Genomic DNA, 18,881 nt, shown 5'->3' with positions numbered 1-18,881 from the left:
ATTTAAATGTATGCATGGCCGTTACACCCGTTTCGGGCGTGGTTCTGATTGCAGCCATTTTCAGGCCTTGGTAGAGGAGGTACTGGCGCGGAGCCTGGCGCGGATCGCACTACTCTCCTCACTCATGACTTCACCAAGTTTTTGCACCCGAAAACGGGCGCAACCTGATGGTAAAATCGGGCCCAAAATGTTCTGTTCAAGTTATGCAGGCACTAAAACTTGGATCCACATCACAATCCTTTGAGAAGTGAGAGAGCTTTTCTCCTGCTGTGAAATCCGTCCCTATCCTCACCGTGAAGTGACATTCTGTAAAATCCTGAGGCTAGCTCGAAGAGTGCCGTCTGAGAACAATGTGTTGAACACATGGGCCAGGGCTGCAATTACAGCACACACGGAAGGAATTGGAAACTTCTAATCTAGTATTATTTTTGGACGCAATACAAGATAAATACTTCCTCAGTCCAAGGAGGATTAGGAGAAAGAAGTGTGCGAGTACAAAATGATCTTATGTGTATGACCCTACCAATCTGAGCCACAGTCATATAAGACTGCAAGGATAATTCTCCTATCATGCTGCGCTGCTTTTTAATGCAGTGAGCCAGGAGATTCCAGTGGTGACTGATTTGCGGGATTCACGCTGGGTATGCCACCTTGATAGTGTCTCCCAGCGCTGTATTTCTGGCCCCATCAGGTCCACACCAAGAATCAGTGCAGTGCTGCCTAATATATACAACAGGTAATCTTAATATAATTTAAATCCTATTAGCGGGCCTGGAAATGAAATCTCCAGGCTGTGAGCTACCCCACTCACCTGCCCCACCCCCAGAGTTGTCCACTCAGTGGAGTTTACTACAGCACCGCACTTGCGGGGAGCTGGTGGCCTGACCCTGCTGCAGTGAAGGGGAGGCAATCGAGACCCCCTCAGAGGAGTGGGCACCACCATCTTGGCAGTGCCAGCCTGGGCCCCCTGGCACTGCCCAAGGGGTAAAGTGCCAATGACCACGGGGCATCTTGGTACTGCCCATCTTGCAGTGCCAAGGGAGTGGGGCCTAACGGGGGTGAGGCTTGCTGGGGGCAGGGCTTCTGGATGATCAAGCTGCCACTCTGCAGTTGGATTGGTGGGGGAGGGAAGGAGGCCAGCAATAAGGGCTGACCATCACATGGGGCAGCCTGCTGGGAGGTCAGTACTGCAGGGAGTGGGGGAGGAGAGTCGGGACTACCAGTGGAGGGGGAGGGGGCATCGGGGTGGGGGGGCGGGGGGGGGGGGGTGCGGCTGCTGCTGGAAGATCGAGGCGGACCAGGAAGGAGGTGGGGTCAAGGTTGGATCCAGTCATATTCATGGGGGCCAGCAAATGGGCCATGGGCAATGAGAGATCGCAGGTCTGGCCAGCAATTGGGAGGCCAACAGACAGGGTTCACTCCTCACTATGCTGCCGGCCTTCTGGATGGGCATAGGCCTCATCCACTGGTTTCCAGAGTGAATTAGACTAGTGCGCTCTGTGGTGCACAGAGCATGGGAGATTTACTTTGAAACTTCTGCTGAAAAACCAGCGTGATTTAGTTTTTACGCAAATTCGACACTTAAGACTTTTTTGGGGAGTATCCCACCTTAGATTTCTCAGATAAATCTTTAAACACCTTGAATCAGCAGACTGTGATTTGTATGTGCGTGTGTGTTAATAATGCACACAATCATAATACAAGAACAATGGCAAGATGTTGTGACAAAAATAGATAAAAAATTTAATGTAGATAATACATATTTCACAAAATTTTCAATACTGTGGGGGAAACAGATCATTTTTCGAAAAAAAGAATGAATTAACATTTGAATACGTGAAATTGGGTTACCTTGTATAGGCTAATGTTTAATGATCATCTGTGCACAGTCCAACATGGCAGAACAATAGGAAAAGTTGGGAGGGGTCTTCACTTTGACAGCAGTCTAAAATATGATCTATTAATTATTTGAGACATAATGCCGTAAGATATTCATTCAACTTTCCGTTCACCGCGAGATACCAATTGCCAAATCTTGTCGGGTTTGTTTTAGGAAATAATTTAACCTGTTTAACAACTGAATGCCACACTCAAGCTTGCTTTGCATCTGCTGCTTCTAACTCATAGATTGGCTTACCAATGTCCAAAAGTTCATTTATCTCTAACTAGAATATTTTTTTTCTTTTATTTTTAAACAAAAAGAAATTCCTTTCTTCCCCATGACAGATTTGAACTAGATTTCCTTCTCCTGCCTGCCGATGAAAGGTTTCAAGATTTTAATTTTCTTACCGTCATAAATAATACTTAAACATACCACCTTTTTTTCAATATATAAAAAAGGTAGAAAACAGAGCCGTCATTCCTTTTTTTTTAAGGCATTTACACTTAATAGAGTTTGAAAGTCTTTCACACACCACACCAATTGACCAAAGCCATTTCCCATCTTGCGGTCTCCATTACATTAACAGTCGCCATACCATTGCGGTGTCTTTCTCATTGGTTAACTCTCTTGTCGCACAATGACTTGACTTGAAGTTTACACGGCAACCGGACTGTTCTTTGTGTGTGTTTCCAGTTGCTTAATGCTGCTCACTATCTTTTTCTGATGTCCAGAAAGGGTAACTCCCAGCTTCATTATATCACTGAAAGAGAAAAACACGACAGTCATGAATTTATTTATTTTTTTAAATTTGTTACTTTTTTCCCCTCAGAATTGTGAAGTCCACAACTGAATCAAAAGATATATGTCTCGCTGCATGCATCCGTTACTTTTCAAACATGTTCTGTCTTCATAGCATGATCCTAAGTCAATAATATGATAAAAACCTAGAAATGGTACGGTGGCACAATAGTTTGCACTGCTGCCTCATAACGTTAGGGATCCGAGTTTGATTCCCAGCTTGGGTTACTGTCTGTGTGAGGTCTGCATGTTCTCCCCATGTTGGTGTGAGTTTCTTCCGGGTGCTCCAGTTCCTCCCACAGTTTGAAAGACGTGCTGGTTAGGTACATTGACTCAAACAGGCGTTCTGCACTGTGGCGACTAGGGGAATTTCACAGTAATTTCATTGCAGCATTAATGTCAGCCTTACTTGTGACTAATAAATAAACTTTAAGTTAACTTTAACTAGAAGCAGGAGTAGGCCATTTCGCCCTTTGAGCCTGGTCTGCCATTCATTTTGATCATGGCTGATCATCAAATTCAATATCCTGATCTCCCCTCTTTCCCCCATATCGCTTAATCCCTTTAGCTCCAAGAACCATACCTAATTCCTGAAATCACACATTTTGGCCTCAACTACTTTCTGTGGTAGTGAATTCCACACAATCACCACTTTCTGGGTGAAGAAGTTTCTCCTCACCTCAGTCCTAAAAACCCCTTTTCCTCAAATTATGATCCCTAGTTCTGGACTCCCCCACCATTGGGAACATTCGTTCTGATACTATCCTGTCTAATTATATAAGTTTCTTAATTATAGGCCCAATCATAAGAACATGAATGTGGCAAAGTGGTTTCAGGGTCCTGCAAACACAAAACTCTTAAAGTAATGCACAGTAAAAGCAGGAATTATGAGATTTCCTACTATAAGGTTAATTTCCTTATCATGATGTATTAGGAAATCATGATAAAATGGAAATAAAAGGAATCCAATAGCTGGGGTTGTGTTCTGGTGGTCGTATGATTAAAAACAAACAAACCATTTTAAAATGGAAAGACAGGTTGGCTGGGTGAAGAAACTAAGGTTTTTGATACGCTGATTAGCCTGGCAATACTGTAAATACGTTTTTACCTGAGGCAGGTTGGTAACAGTGGAGATAAAGTGTCAAAGGTTAAAGTAATGATGATAAAAGTTCAAAAGAGGTGATGGGGGTGAATTGTACACTTGCACTCTAAAAGATGAACAGATAATAAAAGTAATTAAAAGTGACTTCTGAAAAGGTTAGTTCAGATAAGAGAAGACCCAAAGGGAAAGACAGAAGGAAGATTACCCTATGCAAGGGTGCTTTGAGTCTGCAAACTGTGTCTAATCCCAACAACTTGTGCCTGGAGAAAGAGTGTTTGAGAAGCCAGGTGCCTCCATCCTAATTCGGAAAGACCACCAAAATGCATCGATGCCTAGTGTGGTAACCATTGCTGGATTTCATTATAGTTTTCAAACATATGGGATGTTGTTTGGGGAGGTTTACATCTGAGGTTAGGAAGGTAGAGGAATTTAGAAATGGCCACATTTAAACATACTGGTCAGAATTCTCCAGTCTTGCATGTCTCGCTACTGCTGTGTTTTTAACAGCTGAAGAAAGTATTTCAAATCAATTTGATTTCTGCCTAAATGAAGCAGAGCAGATGTTTTGTTTTGTTTCTGCTTTCCTGTGTTTTTTGGCTTATGGTAGTGTTCACAGATGGGCCGACAAGTAAAAACTGAAACCAATTATTTGTTTTATCACATTTCCCAGTTGAATTTATTTGATATTAAATGAGACATGTTGACCAATTCAGAGGCCCGAAAGCTAGTGGCTTTTGTTACCAAATAAACCTGTTGGACTTTAACCTGGTGTTGTGAGATTCTTACTGTGTTTACCCCAGTCCAACGCCGGCATCTCCACAGCATGACCAATTTGAGGAGCAACTGTACTTCCTGATGTTGATATCTAATAGTAGAAGCATGGCAAGTGCTGGCAAATGGGATTAGGTGGGAGTTCAGGTGTTTTGAATGTGTTGGCGCGGACTGGATGGGCTGAAGAGCCTCTTCTGCGCTGTATGATTCAGGATTCTGTGATTCATATGGGGACTCCCCTCAATGCTTTGATTCATGTGTACTCCATAGCCAAATATAGATTTAGAAATGGTGCTAATGATACAAGCAGTACTCCTTTTCGGAGAGGTAAAGTGTCTGTTGTGATTGGTAAGAGTAGATATGTGTAAACTGCTGAACTTGCAAGCTTTTGAGGACTTAAATTAAAAAAATTAAATAAATTTTAATTAAATTTTAAAAAGGTACGTACTCTTAAAAAAAATCAGTTCTTGCAATTTCATTCCGTATACTAAGCCTGAGGATTATCATTATAGGATTAGTGCTACATGTCTCATTACACAATTCATGATTATCAGTGAGGTGCCTGTCAATTCACAGTTTGATAGGTAATTCCAAGTCATTATAATGTCTTTGATGTGCAGCTATATTTACAAATATGTGTTTCATAAAGAATTAAGTACTTCAATAAAATGTTTGCTTTTATAAGAGATAAAGAAGTTGAAGGAATTTAAATGTATTGAATTTTTTTATGAATGAGTGTTTTCTTATAAAATAATTGCAATAGTTATTTAGCACTTTAATTTGTTTCAACATGGTTTTTATGGCTCTTCCATGGTAGATACTGGCTCAACTGGCATGGAGAGTATAATGGCAAACGGTAGTTGATGACGAGCACTGGTTGAATTGGAAGTAAGTTAGCAAGTGTATATAGGGGCATGAAGGGTAGAGGGACATTGGTTGGCATGGTGGTATGAAAGGCCATTGAAACTTGGGTAGAGAAGGAAAGGGCATGTAAGACTGTAAGGGATGGATTGGGGGCATGTGAATGGAAATTGAGGGGTAGTTAGAGGGGCATAGGGGTATGAAGGCCCATAGGGGTAGGGGTAGGGAGCAAAGGTAGGCATTGGGATGTGAAGAGTTTTGGAGGTGGGTAGAGGGACATAGTTTGGCATTGTGACTATGGGGCCATAGGAGATGGGTGGGGAAGCATGAGAGTGTATGAGTTAACATGGGTGGGACATGAGTAGTATGGTGGGGAGTGAATGGTGATGGTATGAGACTGGCCTTCCGCACAACCCACTGCTTCCACATTGGCATCCCCTGTGGGTACCTCGAAACTCTTTCCAGGGAGACTGGGGCTCACCTGTATTAACAAATCCCCCTTCCCATCCTTTGCTTCCCCAGAACCTACATGACCACTATCCCCCTGAAGAAAGTTTGATCATTCAGAGCACCTTTTTCCAAGTGGGATTTGCAGAGTTGGGAGTTTTATAGGCTCTACACTCCTGACTCAGGGGTGAAAGTTCTGCCCTCTGAAGATAGCTCAGTCTGATCTGGGAATGCTGAGACCTTGTGAAAACATTATTCATCCAATATGATGAGTGTGATAAAGTTAAGAAAAAAAACAAAAAAATGACAAAAGAAACCTTTTGTAATAAATTTTAAAATAATCTGTTTTGGAAACTGATTTATCCTGGTAATTTCTTTAGATTTTATATGTTTCGTGCATGACTTCCCTTCCACTAATACCATAATTGGATTCTTCGCTGAAAACAAACTCAGTTTTAGCCAGATTGGAAAGGATTGCTTCCTTTTAATATACTGCAGCCTGGAGCAGTTGGTATGGGCTTGTTGTTCTCTGGTTACAGACAGGGACAAAACTCAAACTGCTTAGTCTTGGCCCAAAGAGAGAAGTTTCTGATTTCCATCACTGCTTATAATTCTTAATTTCTAACAGCAGTGTTTATTCCTGCCAAGGGGAACATTTGGCACTGTAGTAAACTCCCAGGACTGCCTTTGTGAGCTGTGAGTCCTCAATCAGAAGTTGTTAGGTACAGTAGCAGGCACTTCCTGTTTTGAATTTATTCGGTCACGACCTGTTTGGCTTTTAGTTTTGTTTTGTGGAATCGCCAGTCAAACTGCCTGGCATTCAATCATTTTTTTTCAACCATCAAGAACTCTTTTAAGCATCAATGTACACCTAGAAAATTTTTATACTTACTTGACCCATGATTACAGTTTTGGGAACTTTTTTTTATTCATCCGTGGAACATGGGCGTCATTGGCTGGCCAGCATTTATTGCCCATTCTTAGTTGCCTCTGGAGGGCAGTTGAGAGTCAACCACATTGCAATGGACCTGGAGTCACATGTAGGCCAGACCAGGTAAGAAAGGCAGAGTTCCTTCCCGAAAGGACACTAGTGAACCAGGTGGGATTTTACGACAATTGACAATGGTTTCATGCTCATCAATAGATTCTTAATTTCAGATATTTTTTATTGAATTAAATTTCCACCAGCTGCCATGGTGGGATTCGAACCCAGGTCTCCAGAACATCAGCTAGATTTCTGGATTAATAGTCTAGCGACAATATTACTAGGCCATCACCTCCTCATAACTAATAAATTAATCTATCACTTGCCTATTTGAACAAACCCAACATTGAACAGTAAAAGTTATAATTTTTTAAAAATCAATCCTGGATGTGAATATTTTATCAAATTTCATTTCGCGACCATCTTAATTTTATCACAGTAATGGCTCACTATCTCAGCACGCGTGTGTATTTCAGCCAATGCGAATATAATTGCTATCTAGTACGTTCCTCAATAATCTCTAGCACATTACCACCTCATAAATCCATCTCCAGAACCATTTTCAAGATCCCGAAAAAGTAAATTAAACATTACTATTCCTCAGTGAGTTAAAATAAGAGCCTCACCATTCAATGAAAACGCAGATGTATGGGCTGGAATTTTTTCGCCCCGTCCACCACAGGAATCAGAGCGGGCGAGGGGGGGAACACAAAAAGGTCCGTTGACCTCAGGCAGGTTTTATGGTTTTGGGACGGGCAAGGCTGTAGAATCCTGCCCATAATCTCTGTTTAAATTCTCCGCTGTGCATATATTATTGAAGGAAAGTAAACCTTTTTTGATTTGATACAGTGGGTCATAACAATAATGCTAATGTAAAAACACTTGAAATGCTACTCAAGGGAGGATCCAGTCATTCCAACCACAGTACTGTTTTAGAGAATGTTAATAGAAACTTGGAAACTGGAACCAGGAGTAGGCCATTCGGCCCATCAAGCCTGCTCCACCATACATTTTGACCATGGTTAATCGTCAAATTCAATATCCTGATCTCCCCCCCTCTTCCCCTCATATCCCTTGATCCCTTTAGCCCAAAGAGTTGTATCTAATTTTCTCTTGAATAGTCAATGCTTTAACACCTTGACACAGGTCTTCAGGTTGTGCCCAATATCACCTCTTGGTCAACAAACCTCTGCTGATGGCATGTGATCTCAGCCAAGCAACCTGCCACATCCATCAATGGTAGGGGATGAATGAACTCTGCACAGCACTGTGGCTGGAATGACTGAATCCTCCCCTGAGTATCATTTCATGTGTTTTTGCAGTAGCATTGCTGTTATGGCCCACTGCATAGAATTGAATTCAGGGCTGGATTGAATCAGGTAAGCTGGATAAATAGGAAGCCACCATGAGATTTGGGTGAAGGCAATCTCTTTTCTGAATCAGAAGGTTATGAGTTAAAGCCATGCTGCAGACACTTGAGCACAAAAGTCACAGGAAATAGTAAGGAAAATGTTGAACTTTCGGATGACAGGCTAAACCAAGGGTCCTACTTTCTCCCTCAGGCGTGGCATGGTGGTACAGTGGTTAGCACTGCTGCCTTATAGCACCAGGGGCCCGGGTTCGATTCCTGGCTTGGGTCACTGCCTGTGCAGAGTTTGTATGTTCTCCTCATGTCTGCATGGGTTTCCTCTGGATGCTCCGGTTTCCTCCCACAATCCAAAGACATGTGGGTTAGGTGGATTGGTCATTCTAAATTGCTCCTTAGCATCAGGGGGGACTAGCTAGGATAAAAGCTTGGGGTTATGGGGATAGGGCTTGGGTGGGATTGTGGTTGATACACACTCGATGGGCCAAATGGCCTCCTTCTGCACTGTAGGATTCTATGATTCTGTGATAGATAAAGGATCCCATGGTACGATTTCTAAAAAGAGCAGGTGCCTCAGCCCCAACATCCTGGCCAATATTTATCCCTTAATTAACATCATAAAAATGTAAAATTTGGTTATAACATTGCTGTCTGTGGGAGGTTGCTGTGCACAAATTGGCATTTCCTATATGGCAGCACTTTATTGGCCATAGGACTCCTTGGGACATTCTGTGATCATGTACGATAAATTCTTGCTTTCTTGGATTGATGGTCGATAGTAATTGGCAAAGTGCCCAGCATAAGTGAGCAGCAACTGATGCAAGAAGCAGTGGTGGTCCTGTAAGGACCCCACGAGAGGGCAAGATCTGCTCCAGATCTGCTGAGATAGCTGCGACTGAGGACCTCAGATGGAGTGACAGGAGGATAAGTGCTTGCCTCTCACAAGGAAGAGATATGAGACACTGAAGACCTGCCAAGAAGTCTCAGTGGTATGGTTGGCTGGAGGTATGAAAAGCACTCAGCCAGCCTGTGTGCTATTATCTCACGCAGATTCAACACCATGCAGCCTACCTTGGAAAGAGCAAACAGCTCCAGAAATGCTATAGTTAGGCCCTCGCTACAGGAGGCAATGTTGCAGCCCTTTGAAATTGGGATGGCCTGCAACTTGCAGAGACAGGTGTCCACTTTGGATCAAAGAGATGTGTGCTTCCATGGCATTAGATCCAGAAGAAACCTAGCCACCCTGTTGAGAAATACGCAGCATAATTTCAGCAGTTTTGTGGGCCAGACACCCTGGTAGCAACAGCCATAGTCTTCCAATTGGCCACTGGCTCCTTGCAGGCTCAAACATCCAGAATTCATCGAGTATCTCAAGGTCTTCTTTTATGCTCTTGCGGCTGTGACATGAGGAAGAGCAGCAGCAGCAGACTACTGGCAGCTTAGCTGAAAACACTGGGGGTTTTGGAACCCTGCTGATAAGAAGGGCATATGAATTGACAATTGGATGAAAAATTTAGCAGAAAGCAAATATTCTAACTGAGATTGAAACTCATCATCTTTATTACATTTGGCATTTGATCCGCAGTGTGGTTTTATAGCAGATTCTGATCTCGATTGCCTGTAGATTATTGATTTAGAAGTTAGCTGAATAGTTTTAAGTTCTTTAATGCAGGATTAAGCGTCTGGTGAACGATGAGATAATGACTGCTTATGGGCATGGACTTCATACAAGTTGTCAGAGCAGGAGAGTAAACAGTGGTTAGCACTGCTGCCTCACAGTGCCAGGAACCCGGGCTTGATTCCTGGCTTGGGTCACTGTGTGAGTTTGCACATTCTTCCCATGTCTGCATGGGTTTCTTCTGGGTGCTCTGGTTTCCTCCCACAGTCTGAAAGACATGCTGGTTAGATGCATTGATCTGAACAGGTGCTGGAGTGTGGTGACAAGGAGAATTTCAAAGTAACTTCATTGCAATGTTAATGTAAGCCTTACTTGTGACTAATAAATAAACTTTAAAAACTTTACTTTAAACTTTAAAACATATTATCTGAATTGCATTAATATTTCTCATATCGCTTGCTGCAGATTCCTGACTTGACTCTCTATTTCCTGCGGCTTTTTTGCCTTGCCCCTAATCTTCTAATTTGATCAGGATTACTGCTACCTGCTCCAAACACAGGTCCATCTGCATGACCGAGTTGTAAAGTAAACACTATAATATTTTCATTCTTTCACAAGATATGGGTGTCGCAGGCTAGGTCAACATTTATTGCATCCCTTGTGAAGGTGGTGGTGAGCTGGCTTTTTGAACTGCTGCAGTCCATCTGTTGTAGGTACAGCCATAGGGCTGTTAGGACAGGGAATGTTGACCCAGTGACAGTGTTATATTTCCAAATCAGGATGACGTGCGGCTTGAAGGGAAAATTCCACTGGTGGGGTTCCCGTGCATCTGCTGCTCTTGTTCTTCTAGGTGGCAGGGATCGCAGGTTCAGAGGGTGCTGAGAAAATAGTCTTAATGATTGGCTGCAATGCCTCCTGTAGATGGTACACACTGTGACCACTATGCATATATGGTTGGGGAGGCTTGGGGGCAGGGAGGAGAGGGGGGTGGCCAGGTACGGGGAGCAGAGTGAATGTTTAAGGTGCTGTGGAGGGTCCCAATCAAGGGGGCTGATTTGCAATAGATGGTGTCAAGTTGTTTGAGTGCTGTTGGTGCTGCATTCAATCTGTAAAGTGGAGAGTATTCCATCACACTCCTGACATGGGCCTTGTAGTTGGTGGACAGGCTTTGAGGAATCAGGAAATGAGTTACTTACCTCAGAATTCCAGCCACTGACCCATAATATTTATATGGCTGGTTCAACGCAGTGTTCTATCAAATAGTAACCCCCAAACAAGTTGATGATGTTGATTGAAGAGTTTTGAAGAAGAGTCAAATTAGATTCAAAATAGAAACACTGATTTCAAGTACACAGCCAGTGTGTGTCAATGAAGACTGAAGTAGGGTTGACTTTCCCAGGCCTTCAGCATTTTAGCACCTCCATGATCCCAAAGCTGGAGAGGTCTTCCTTCCATTCATCCGATTGGTGCTTTATAAAGTGCTTATGTTCTGAGGGCGCTTCCATTTTGAGGTGGTTTTGCATTCTGCTAGCAGCCTCGGCAACAAGTACCACTCTCAATGGGACAGGTGAGGCTCCAGAGCTGCCAGCAGGCGGTGTGGCAGACTAACTTTGCTGCCTCCCCAGTCTATTGCCTCTTAATTGTACTCAGTTGCAATGATATGGGCAATGTCCCACTTCATGTTCACTGGACATCTAACTGACCATCCCAATGATGGTTCCACCACCATTTTGGAAAACTCCCACCCACTAATCCTTGGCCTGTTCATACTAAATGCTAAGTCCAGCAGACAGTTCCCTCACATGCTATGTTCTGATAGGTGCAGCTACTATTGCCACTGACAACTGAAACTGCTGTTCCCCTTCCTCCAAGAGTTCCTCCACCAGAATGCAAGTATCTGTCATAAAACTCACGATAAGAAAGCGAGATTAGTAAGGGAGAAAAAAAGTCGGCCAAGAAGTGTGAGGAAGATGCAATCTGGGAGCTAGAAGCTGGAATCCAAACTGTACAATGATACACGGACCCTATGACCCAAATCTAAATGGCTGGTCAGTTGTCTCTAGAAACCGATCCCACTCGTTTCCCTGACAAACTGGCATTGGTCTGAACAATGGGGATTTTGCATTAAAGTGACTTTGGGATTCTAATTGCCTGTCAGAACTAGAACTTAAGAAGTCTAAATCTTTCTCTTGATCTACATTTCCAGCTCTGTGTTAAAATGCTGGCCTGTGGGAAGGCAGAGGGGAAACGAGCAATAAGTCTTCTAAAACAATTCACCTACCTAAGCTGTTCCTGCTCAGAGGGCCTGCTTACAAACCCGCTTGTACTCCAACAAGTGACTGAATTTGAACTGTCCTAGTATTTGAAGAATGGTGTCGAGATGATGATTTATTTCAAGAGAATTGTCTGGACTTACAGAGCCAATTTAAATTTCTTAGTTGAATGATTCCATTAAGCAGTCAGCACTAAACGTTAGGCAGATTTTATGACTTGCACTTAGCAAGTGATTCTATTTCATCGATATCTGATGTTCCGTCCATGTAATAATAATAACCGTCATTTCCTCTGGCCTCAGCGTTCTCATAAACAGTATCAGTTCACCGAGAAATCTGATCCTTAGGATTTGGATAACTAGAATCTATGGAGAAAAATAGCTCATTCACCAGTGTACCACAGCCGATTTTCCACATACACGTGGCAACTCGGTCTAAACAAATAAATGTGAACTTCAAAAGGTATGCAGAAGTGATTAAAATTCTAGAAGGTGCTTGGGTGGCACAATGGCTCACACTGACTCACAGCGCCAGAGACCCGGGTTCAATTCTGGCCTCGGGTCACTGTCTGTGTGGAGTTTGCACGTTCTCCCTGAGTCTACATGGCTTTCCTTTGGCCACTCCGGTTTCCTCCCACAGTCCAAAGTTGTCCAATGGCCGTGCTAAACTGACCCTAGTGTCAGGGAATTAGCAGGATAAATATAGGGGGTTACGGGAATAGGGCCAGGGCGGGATTTTGGTTGATGCAGACTCGATGGGCCGAATGGCCTCCTTCTGCACTGTAGGAGCTCTATGAACCCATCTCCACTCTACTGAGTATTAAAAATGTGAAACATTTCATGACTGGGTTGAGATAACTTATTGAACGTTGCACATGGATGCCAAAGAAAGCAATGGGCAATGATTTAATGCATTGCAACTTATGTTTAGATCCAAAAGATCTAGATTATCTAGAATCCACCGTAGGATGTCATAATGCTACACTTTGGTTCCATTTGTTTTAAAGATGGCTCACCTCTGCTGGTCAATCTGATGCTATTGGTCTCTCAAGAAAAAACAGAACAGAAATTAAGAAAGTAATGAACTGATTCCTAATTTTCTTAACCAATGAGGGAACTGGCTAATTTCTACATCTGATTCAGTGAGGGGAGATTGTCGACGGTGAGGCCAATGCTACATTATTAAGGGTCTTCCGCCATAAGTGCACACCTGAATCAAGGTGGTAGGTCCCTCTTTTTTAGGGTGTGCCTCTGTTGATTTGACGATGTTCTCCTGCTTCACTATCTTCTTTCCATTCTGCCACTGACGCTGTACACCTTTATCCTCGTTCCAAAATTACCTCCATCAGGCGATGATACCTTCCTCTTTGAGGTAGTCCTTCGAACTCACCAAATATTCCACCATTCACCCATTCCAGACTGTCACAATGACAGTATGGCAACTATTACCAAATCTCACTGGATAAAAGCAAATTACTGCAGATGCTGGAATCTGAAACCAAAAGAGAAAATGCTGGGAAATCTCAGCAGGTCCGGCAGCATCTGTAGGAGAGAAAAGAACTGACGTTTCAAGTTCAGATGACCAGCCTTGACAAAGGGTCGTCTAGACTTGAAACATCGGCTCTTTTCTCTTCTTGCAGATGCTGCCAGACCTGCTGAGATTTTCCAGTGTTTTTTCTTTTGATTACCAAATCTCATTTTGGCCTGGCTCCTTGCTCTGGCAACTGCTTCTCCTTTGAACATCTCAACTTGTTCCACCCCTTATGTTTTATCTTGCTCCTATCTCTCCTCTGAGATCAGCTTGTCCATGGGACTCACCTCCTGCCTTCTCAGTTCTATTCTCACTAAACTGCTGATTATCCAACTTCCTTCCCATCTGGTCTAAGTGACAGCTAATATTGTTCAAGATTCTCTCTCTTTGCATATTGAGCTTCTACCATTTCAATCTGTCATCATCACGCTTCTGCTCAAAATCTCAACCCTTGATCCCACCATCCTTGCAAACCTATTTCCTCTCAAGTCCTTGAACGTGTTGTCATCTCCCAAGTAAGTTTGCATTTTTTCTGGAATGCCTTGTTGAAATCCCTCCTATCGGAATTTGCCCTTTGCAGTCCTTTGCCTTGCTACCTCACTTCCTTTAAGATGCTCCTTAAAACCTCTTTAATTAAACTTTCATTCAGCTATCCTAATATCTCCTTATGTGGCTCATTGTCAATGCTTGCTTGATGAATGTGAAACACCTTGTCACATTTCACTGGCTGTATATGAGTACAAATTTTCATTATTGTGAAGAGGGATCATAAAATTAGACAAGAAGCATGTTTAAGCTCACGCAACTTAGATTTGGCTAAGGCAATTATTGTGGAACCTTCTCCCTAAGCGTTCCAAATACCAAATAAGGTACATTGCTGAAATCTCTCAGTTAATCTCTCTTTTATCCACAATAATGTCGAAAAGACTTTACAGGAGACAATAGCACTCCAATCCTCACTCACAGTTCATGTATCAGCCAGGATATGAAGTGCTAATGGGCTATCCTTGAGAAACCAGAATCAAAGACAACACAGTCCAGTCAGTTTAACTTTGGATGTGGAAATTTGGAAGCAATAATTTGGGACAAAATTAGCAGTCACAAATGCAGTTTAATTAAGAAAAGCCAGCAAGAATAAAGGAAAACCATGTTTAACTACCTTGCTGGAGTTTTTTGAAGAAGTAACGTAGAGGGTCGATAAGGGTAATGATGTCGAAGTACATAGACTTCCAAAAGGCATTTGATAAAATGCCATGTGACAGATTAGATAACTCATGCGAAAAAGGGAAAGTAGCAAGATGGATATGATATTGACTGACAATTTGAATTCAATAAAAAATACCTGGAATTAGGAATCTACTGATGTCCGTGAAACCATTGTCGATTGTCAGAAAAACCCGTCTGCTTCACTGATGCCCTTTAGAGAAGGAAATCTGCCATCCTTACCTGGTCCGGCCTACTTCTGACTCAAGAACTACAGCAATATGGTTGACTCTCGACTGCCCATTGAACAAGGGCAACTAGGGGTGGCCAATAAATACTGGCTATCCAGAGATGCTCGTGTGCCACGAACAAATAAAAAAAAACAAAAAGTAGTAATTAATGGAAGTTTTTTGGGCTGGAAGAAGATTTGAAGTGGAGGTCTCCAGGGGCCAGTGTTGGGGCCTTTGCTTTTTCTGATGTATACCGATGGTTGGGACCATGATCTACAGGGCACAATTTCAAAGTTTGCATATGACATAAAACTTGGAGGCATTGTGAAGTGTGAAGAGGAGAACATAGAACACCGAAGGATCATAGATTGGTGGAATGGGTGGATAGGTGGCAGGTGAAGTTCAGTGTTAAAAATATAACATACTTCTATCTGGTAGGAAGAACATGGAGGGATAATACAGCATAAAGGATACAACTCTAAAGAGGGTGAAAGGGGATCTAAGTGTATATGTGCAGAATCACTGAAAGTGACAAGAAATATTGAGGGTGCAGTCAATAAAGTATACTATTTCCTAGGCTTTATTAATAGAGGCACAAAGGACAAGAGTAAGGAGGTTATGCTGAACTAGTATCAAACACGAGATAGGATTCTTCCAAAAAACTCTTAAGTGTTGAATTTGCATAAAAACTGGAGTAAATACCCCTGGTTTTTCAGTGGGATTTTCAAAATGAATCTTTCACATGCTATCCATCACAGTGTCCTAGTGTTAATCACACTAAAACTCTGGAGGTGGGTCCGATTCCGGTTGGAGAGGCCGGCAGCATAGTGTTGAACATGCCACTGCGCATGCGCTGATCTGTCAGCGCTGAGATTGGGGTTTGCACAGTAGCCCCGCACTGCTAGCCTCCCAATTGCTAGCCAGCTCAATTGCTGCCAGCCCCGTGACCCCACTTTGCTGGCAGTCTGATCCCACCCGCCTCCACCACAGCCCAATTCCTGGCCTCCCAGATGTGTCTAGGTCAGCCCGTGTCTCCCCCACCACCCCCACCCCCACCCGGCCCACCTTGATCTATCCCGCCCTCTGTTCCCCTGTATCGACTGTCCTGAGGCCCCCCACCCCGTAGCCTTGACTCCCCCTTTCCCACAGTCCCGACACCCCTGGCAGTCCGAACGCCTCCACCCCCTAACCCCAATGTCCAGCTCCGATTGTTGGCCTCCCTCCCAAATACAGACTGACAGTGGGACTCCCCCAACCCAACCAATCTCCAAGGACCCTGCCCCTTATAGGACCCATCCTCTCTGGCCCCTCCCCGGCACTGTCTAATGCCTGGTGCTCAATGCCAAGTTACCCCCTGGGCATTGCCACTTTGCCCCTTGGGCAGTGCCAGGGGGCCAGGCTGGCACTACCTAGCTGACGATGCCCTGGGGGCACCACTGCTTACTCCTGACCTCCTGGGGAACCTCCATGGCTACTCTTCACTCAAGCTGGGTCAGGCTGCCAGCTCCCCGCTAGTGGCGAGCTATTGGAATGAAACGCTCCTGGCGGGGGGATGAGGCTAGTGGGCCTAGAGACTTCAGTCCTGGGCTCACTAATTACACGTAAATCATTATTTAAATAATTTATTCAGCTCCTCACCAGCATGGAGCTGACGACACCGGAAAATCCGGCAGCTAAAGACATGTGGAGGCCATGGCATCCAGCAGGAAACCAGCTACACAGCCTTTGTTTCACTCTCCTAGGCATACGTTGCTGGGCCTCACACTTCAGGACAATGCTAAAGCACTGGAAAGTGCAAAAAAGACTCATGAGAATATTTCCAGGGATGAGAAACCATTATGAAGATGAATTGGAAAATTTAGAACTATTTTCCTTGAAGAGAAAGAGAAGAGATTTGATTTGGAGATATTCAAAATCATGAGGACTATGGGCAGAGTCAATCCGGAGAAATTGAGGGATCTGGAATGAGAGAGCATGGATTGAGTAATTAGCACAAGAAGTAAGGGAGATATGAGGAGATGCTTTTGTATACAGGAAATGGTTCAGGTCTGGAATGCACTGCCAGAGACTGTGGTGGAGGCAGGTTCACTCGAGGCGCTCGGTAAGTAATTAGATTGCTCTCAGAAAAGGAAGAATGTACAGGGTTACGTGGAGAAGGTGGAAGAATGGCACTAAGTGAATTGTTCATTAGGTGAGCCAGTGCAAACACGATGGGCTGAATGGCCTACTTCTGCATTGTAAACATTCTGTGAACTTGGTGTTCAACTGACCATCAATCCGTCCCAAAATGTTCCTTTACATTGACTACAGCTCTGCTTTCTTCAATTCACCATCTCCTGAATGAGCTTTACCTTTAAAGGTTCAGTTTATTCTTTCGTGGGATACGGCAGTCACTGACAAAGATGGCATTTGTTGCCCATGCCCAGTTGCACGGCTTGAACCTTTCCAGAGGTCAATGAAGAGTCATTGTTATGAGTCAGAGTCACAGGTAGACCAGGTAAGATCAGCAGGTTTCTCTCCCTGAGGGATGGGTTTTTACAGCAATCAATAGGGTTTTTTTGGTCACTATTACTGATTCTAGCTCTTCAATTCCAGATTATTATTCAAATTTAAATTCTAGCTGCCATTGTGTGAATTGAACTCTCGCCCTCAGATTATTAGCCTGGCTCTCTAAGCTATTAGTCCAGTGACATTACCACGACACTACTGCCTCCTGTAGTATTTAAAAAAAGGTATCACACGAGCAAGATATCAAATGATTTCAATGTATTCTAGCACAAAACAACCTTGGTTTGCCTCAGTAGCATTATCTCTATTATTATAACCAGGTAGAGAGCCTCAATGGTGAAATAAGATCCAATTGTCTTGAGTTTGGTGCTTCAAGATGCACTCAAATCCAAAGTTGATATGACACCATGGTGAATATCTTATCACTATTCAAGCTGGTGGGACTTTCCCATCCCGCTGCAGTGGACAGCCAACTTTTCCGACTTTGTTGCAGTGGGACCGTGGCGTGAATGGAAGATAAGATCACACCCTAGCAGTTGGATGCAAGCACTGAAGTCACATCCACACCCTCATATGTAGCTCTACAACTTGGTTTAACTTTTGTCAAAATGCCGCTTTGTCACTGAAAAAGAAAGGGTGTCTTACTCTGAGGCCAATTTTGCCACCATGTCGCAGGAGCTGTAGCCTGCCCCCGTGAAGCTATCCTTGTATGGTCCCATCCGGACACCGTCAAGCCAGTCACCCACGGAGCGGAAAGCTGTAACGTCTGTGTTGCTCCGGTCAAGCAGCAGATTTGATGGCCTAATTGGAAGGAAAACAGGAAGCCAGGAATAAGTACAGAACATTACATGTGAAAGCAGCAACTAGTAACAGCGGGGACTTCCAGGCTGCACACAGCTTTACAGCACGCCCATGGAATTTGTCTGTCACTCTGACTTCATCTGTTCAAGCTGTTAGATTAAAGCTTGATGGAGCACTGTGGAACAATCACCAGGTTTAAAACTAGCCAATTTGTGTCTGCACTCTACCGAAGCGATACATCCAAATTAGGACATTAACGATATCTCAGGGCAGCATGAATTTGAAAATCAAATATGTTCATGTCTGACTATTACCTCGTAATGGATATGACTGCAATATGCAAAAGGATAGACTGGGCCCAGCCAATGGAATTACCCATTGGCTCCACTGGCTACTGTGATCAACTAATAAAAAAGATGTGGAAACTAACCTGAGATTAGTGCTGCCTTACCCATATCTTTATCATTGACCAGCACCAAAAACTTCCGCCCTCAATCATAGCTGGG

General features: G+C 43.5%; 1 protein-coding gene across 2 annotated transcripts in view; it reads right to left on the bottom strand.

Annotated features, from left to right (window-relative positions):
- Positions 1-1,768: 1,768 nt before the first annotated feature.
- Positions 1,769-18,881, bottom strand: part of epha3 (eph receptor A3) — a 283,492-nt gene continuing 266,379 nt past the window's right edge. For both annotated transcript variants that reach the window (XM_080203597.1, XM_080203598.1), the window contains exons 16-17: positions 18,220-18,375; positions 1,769-2,642 (exon numbers count right to left, since the gene is read on the bottom strand). In XM_080203597.1, coding sequence (XP_080059723.1) covers positions 2,537-2,642; positions 18,220-18,375 — 262 coding nt within the window. In that variant the 3' untranslated portion in view covers positions 1,769-2,536. The remainder of the gene's footprint in view (positions 2,643-18,219; positions 18,376-18,881) is intronic.

Source organism: Carcharhinus amblyrhynchos, chromosome 15, assembly GCF_965287045.1.
Source record: "Carcharhinus amblyrhynchos chromosome 15, sCarAmb.v2.hapA, whole genome shotgun sequence".
NCBI classification, from domain to species: Eukaryota; Metazoa; Chordata; class Chondrichthyes; order Carcharhiniformes; family Carcharhinidae; genus Carcharhinus; species Carcharhinus amblyrhynchos.
This window is presented reverse-complemented; position numbering and strand designations above follow the sequence as displayed.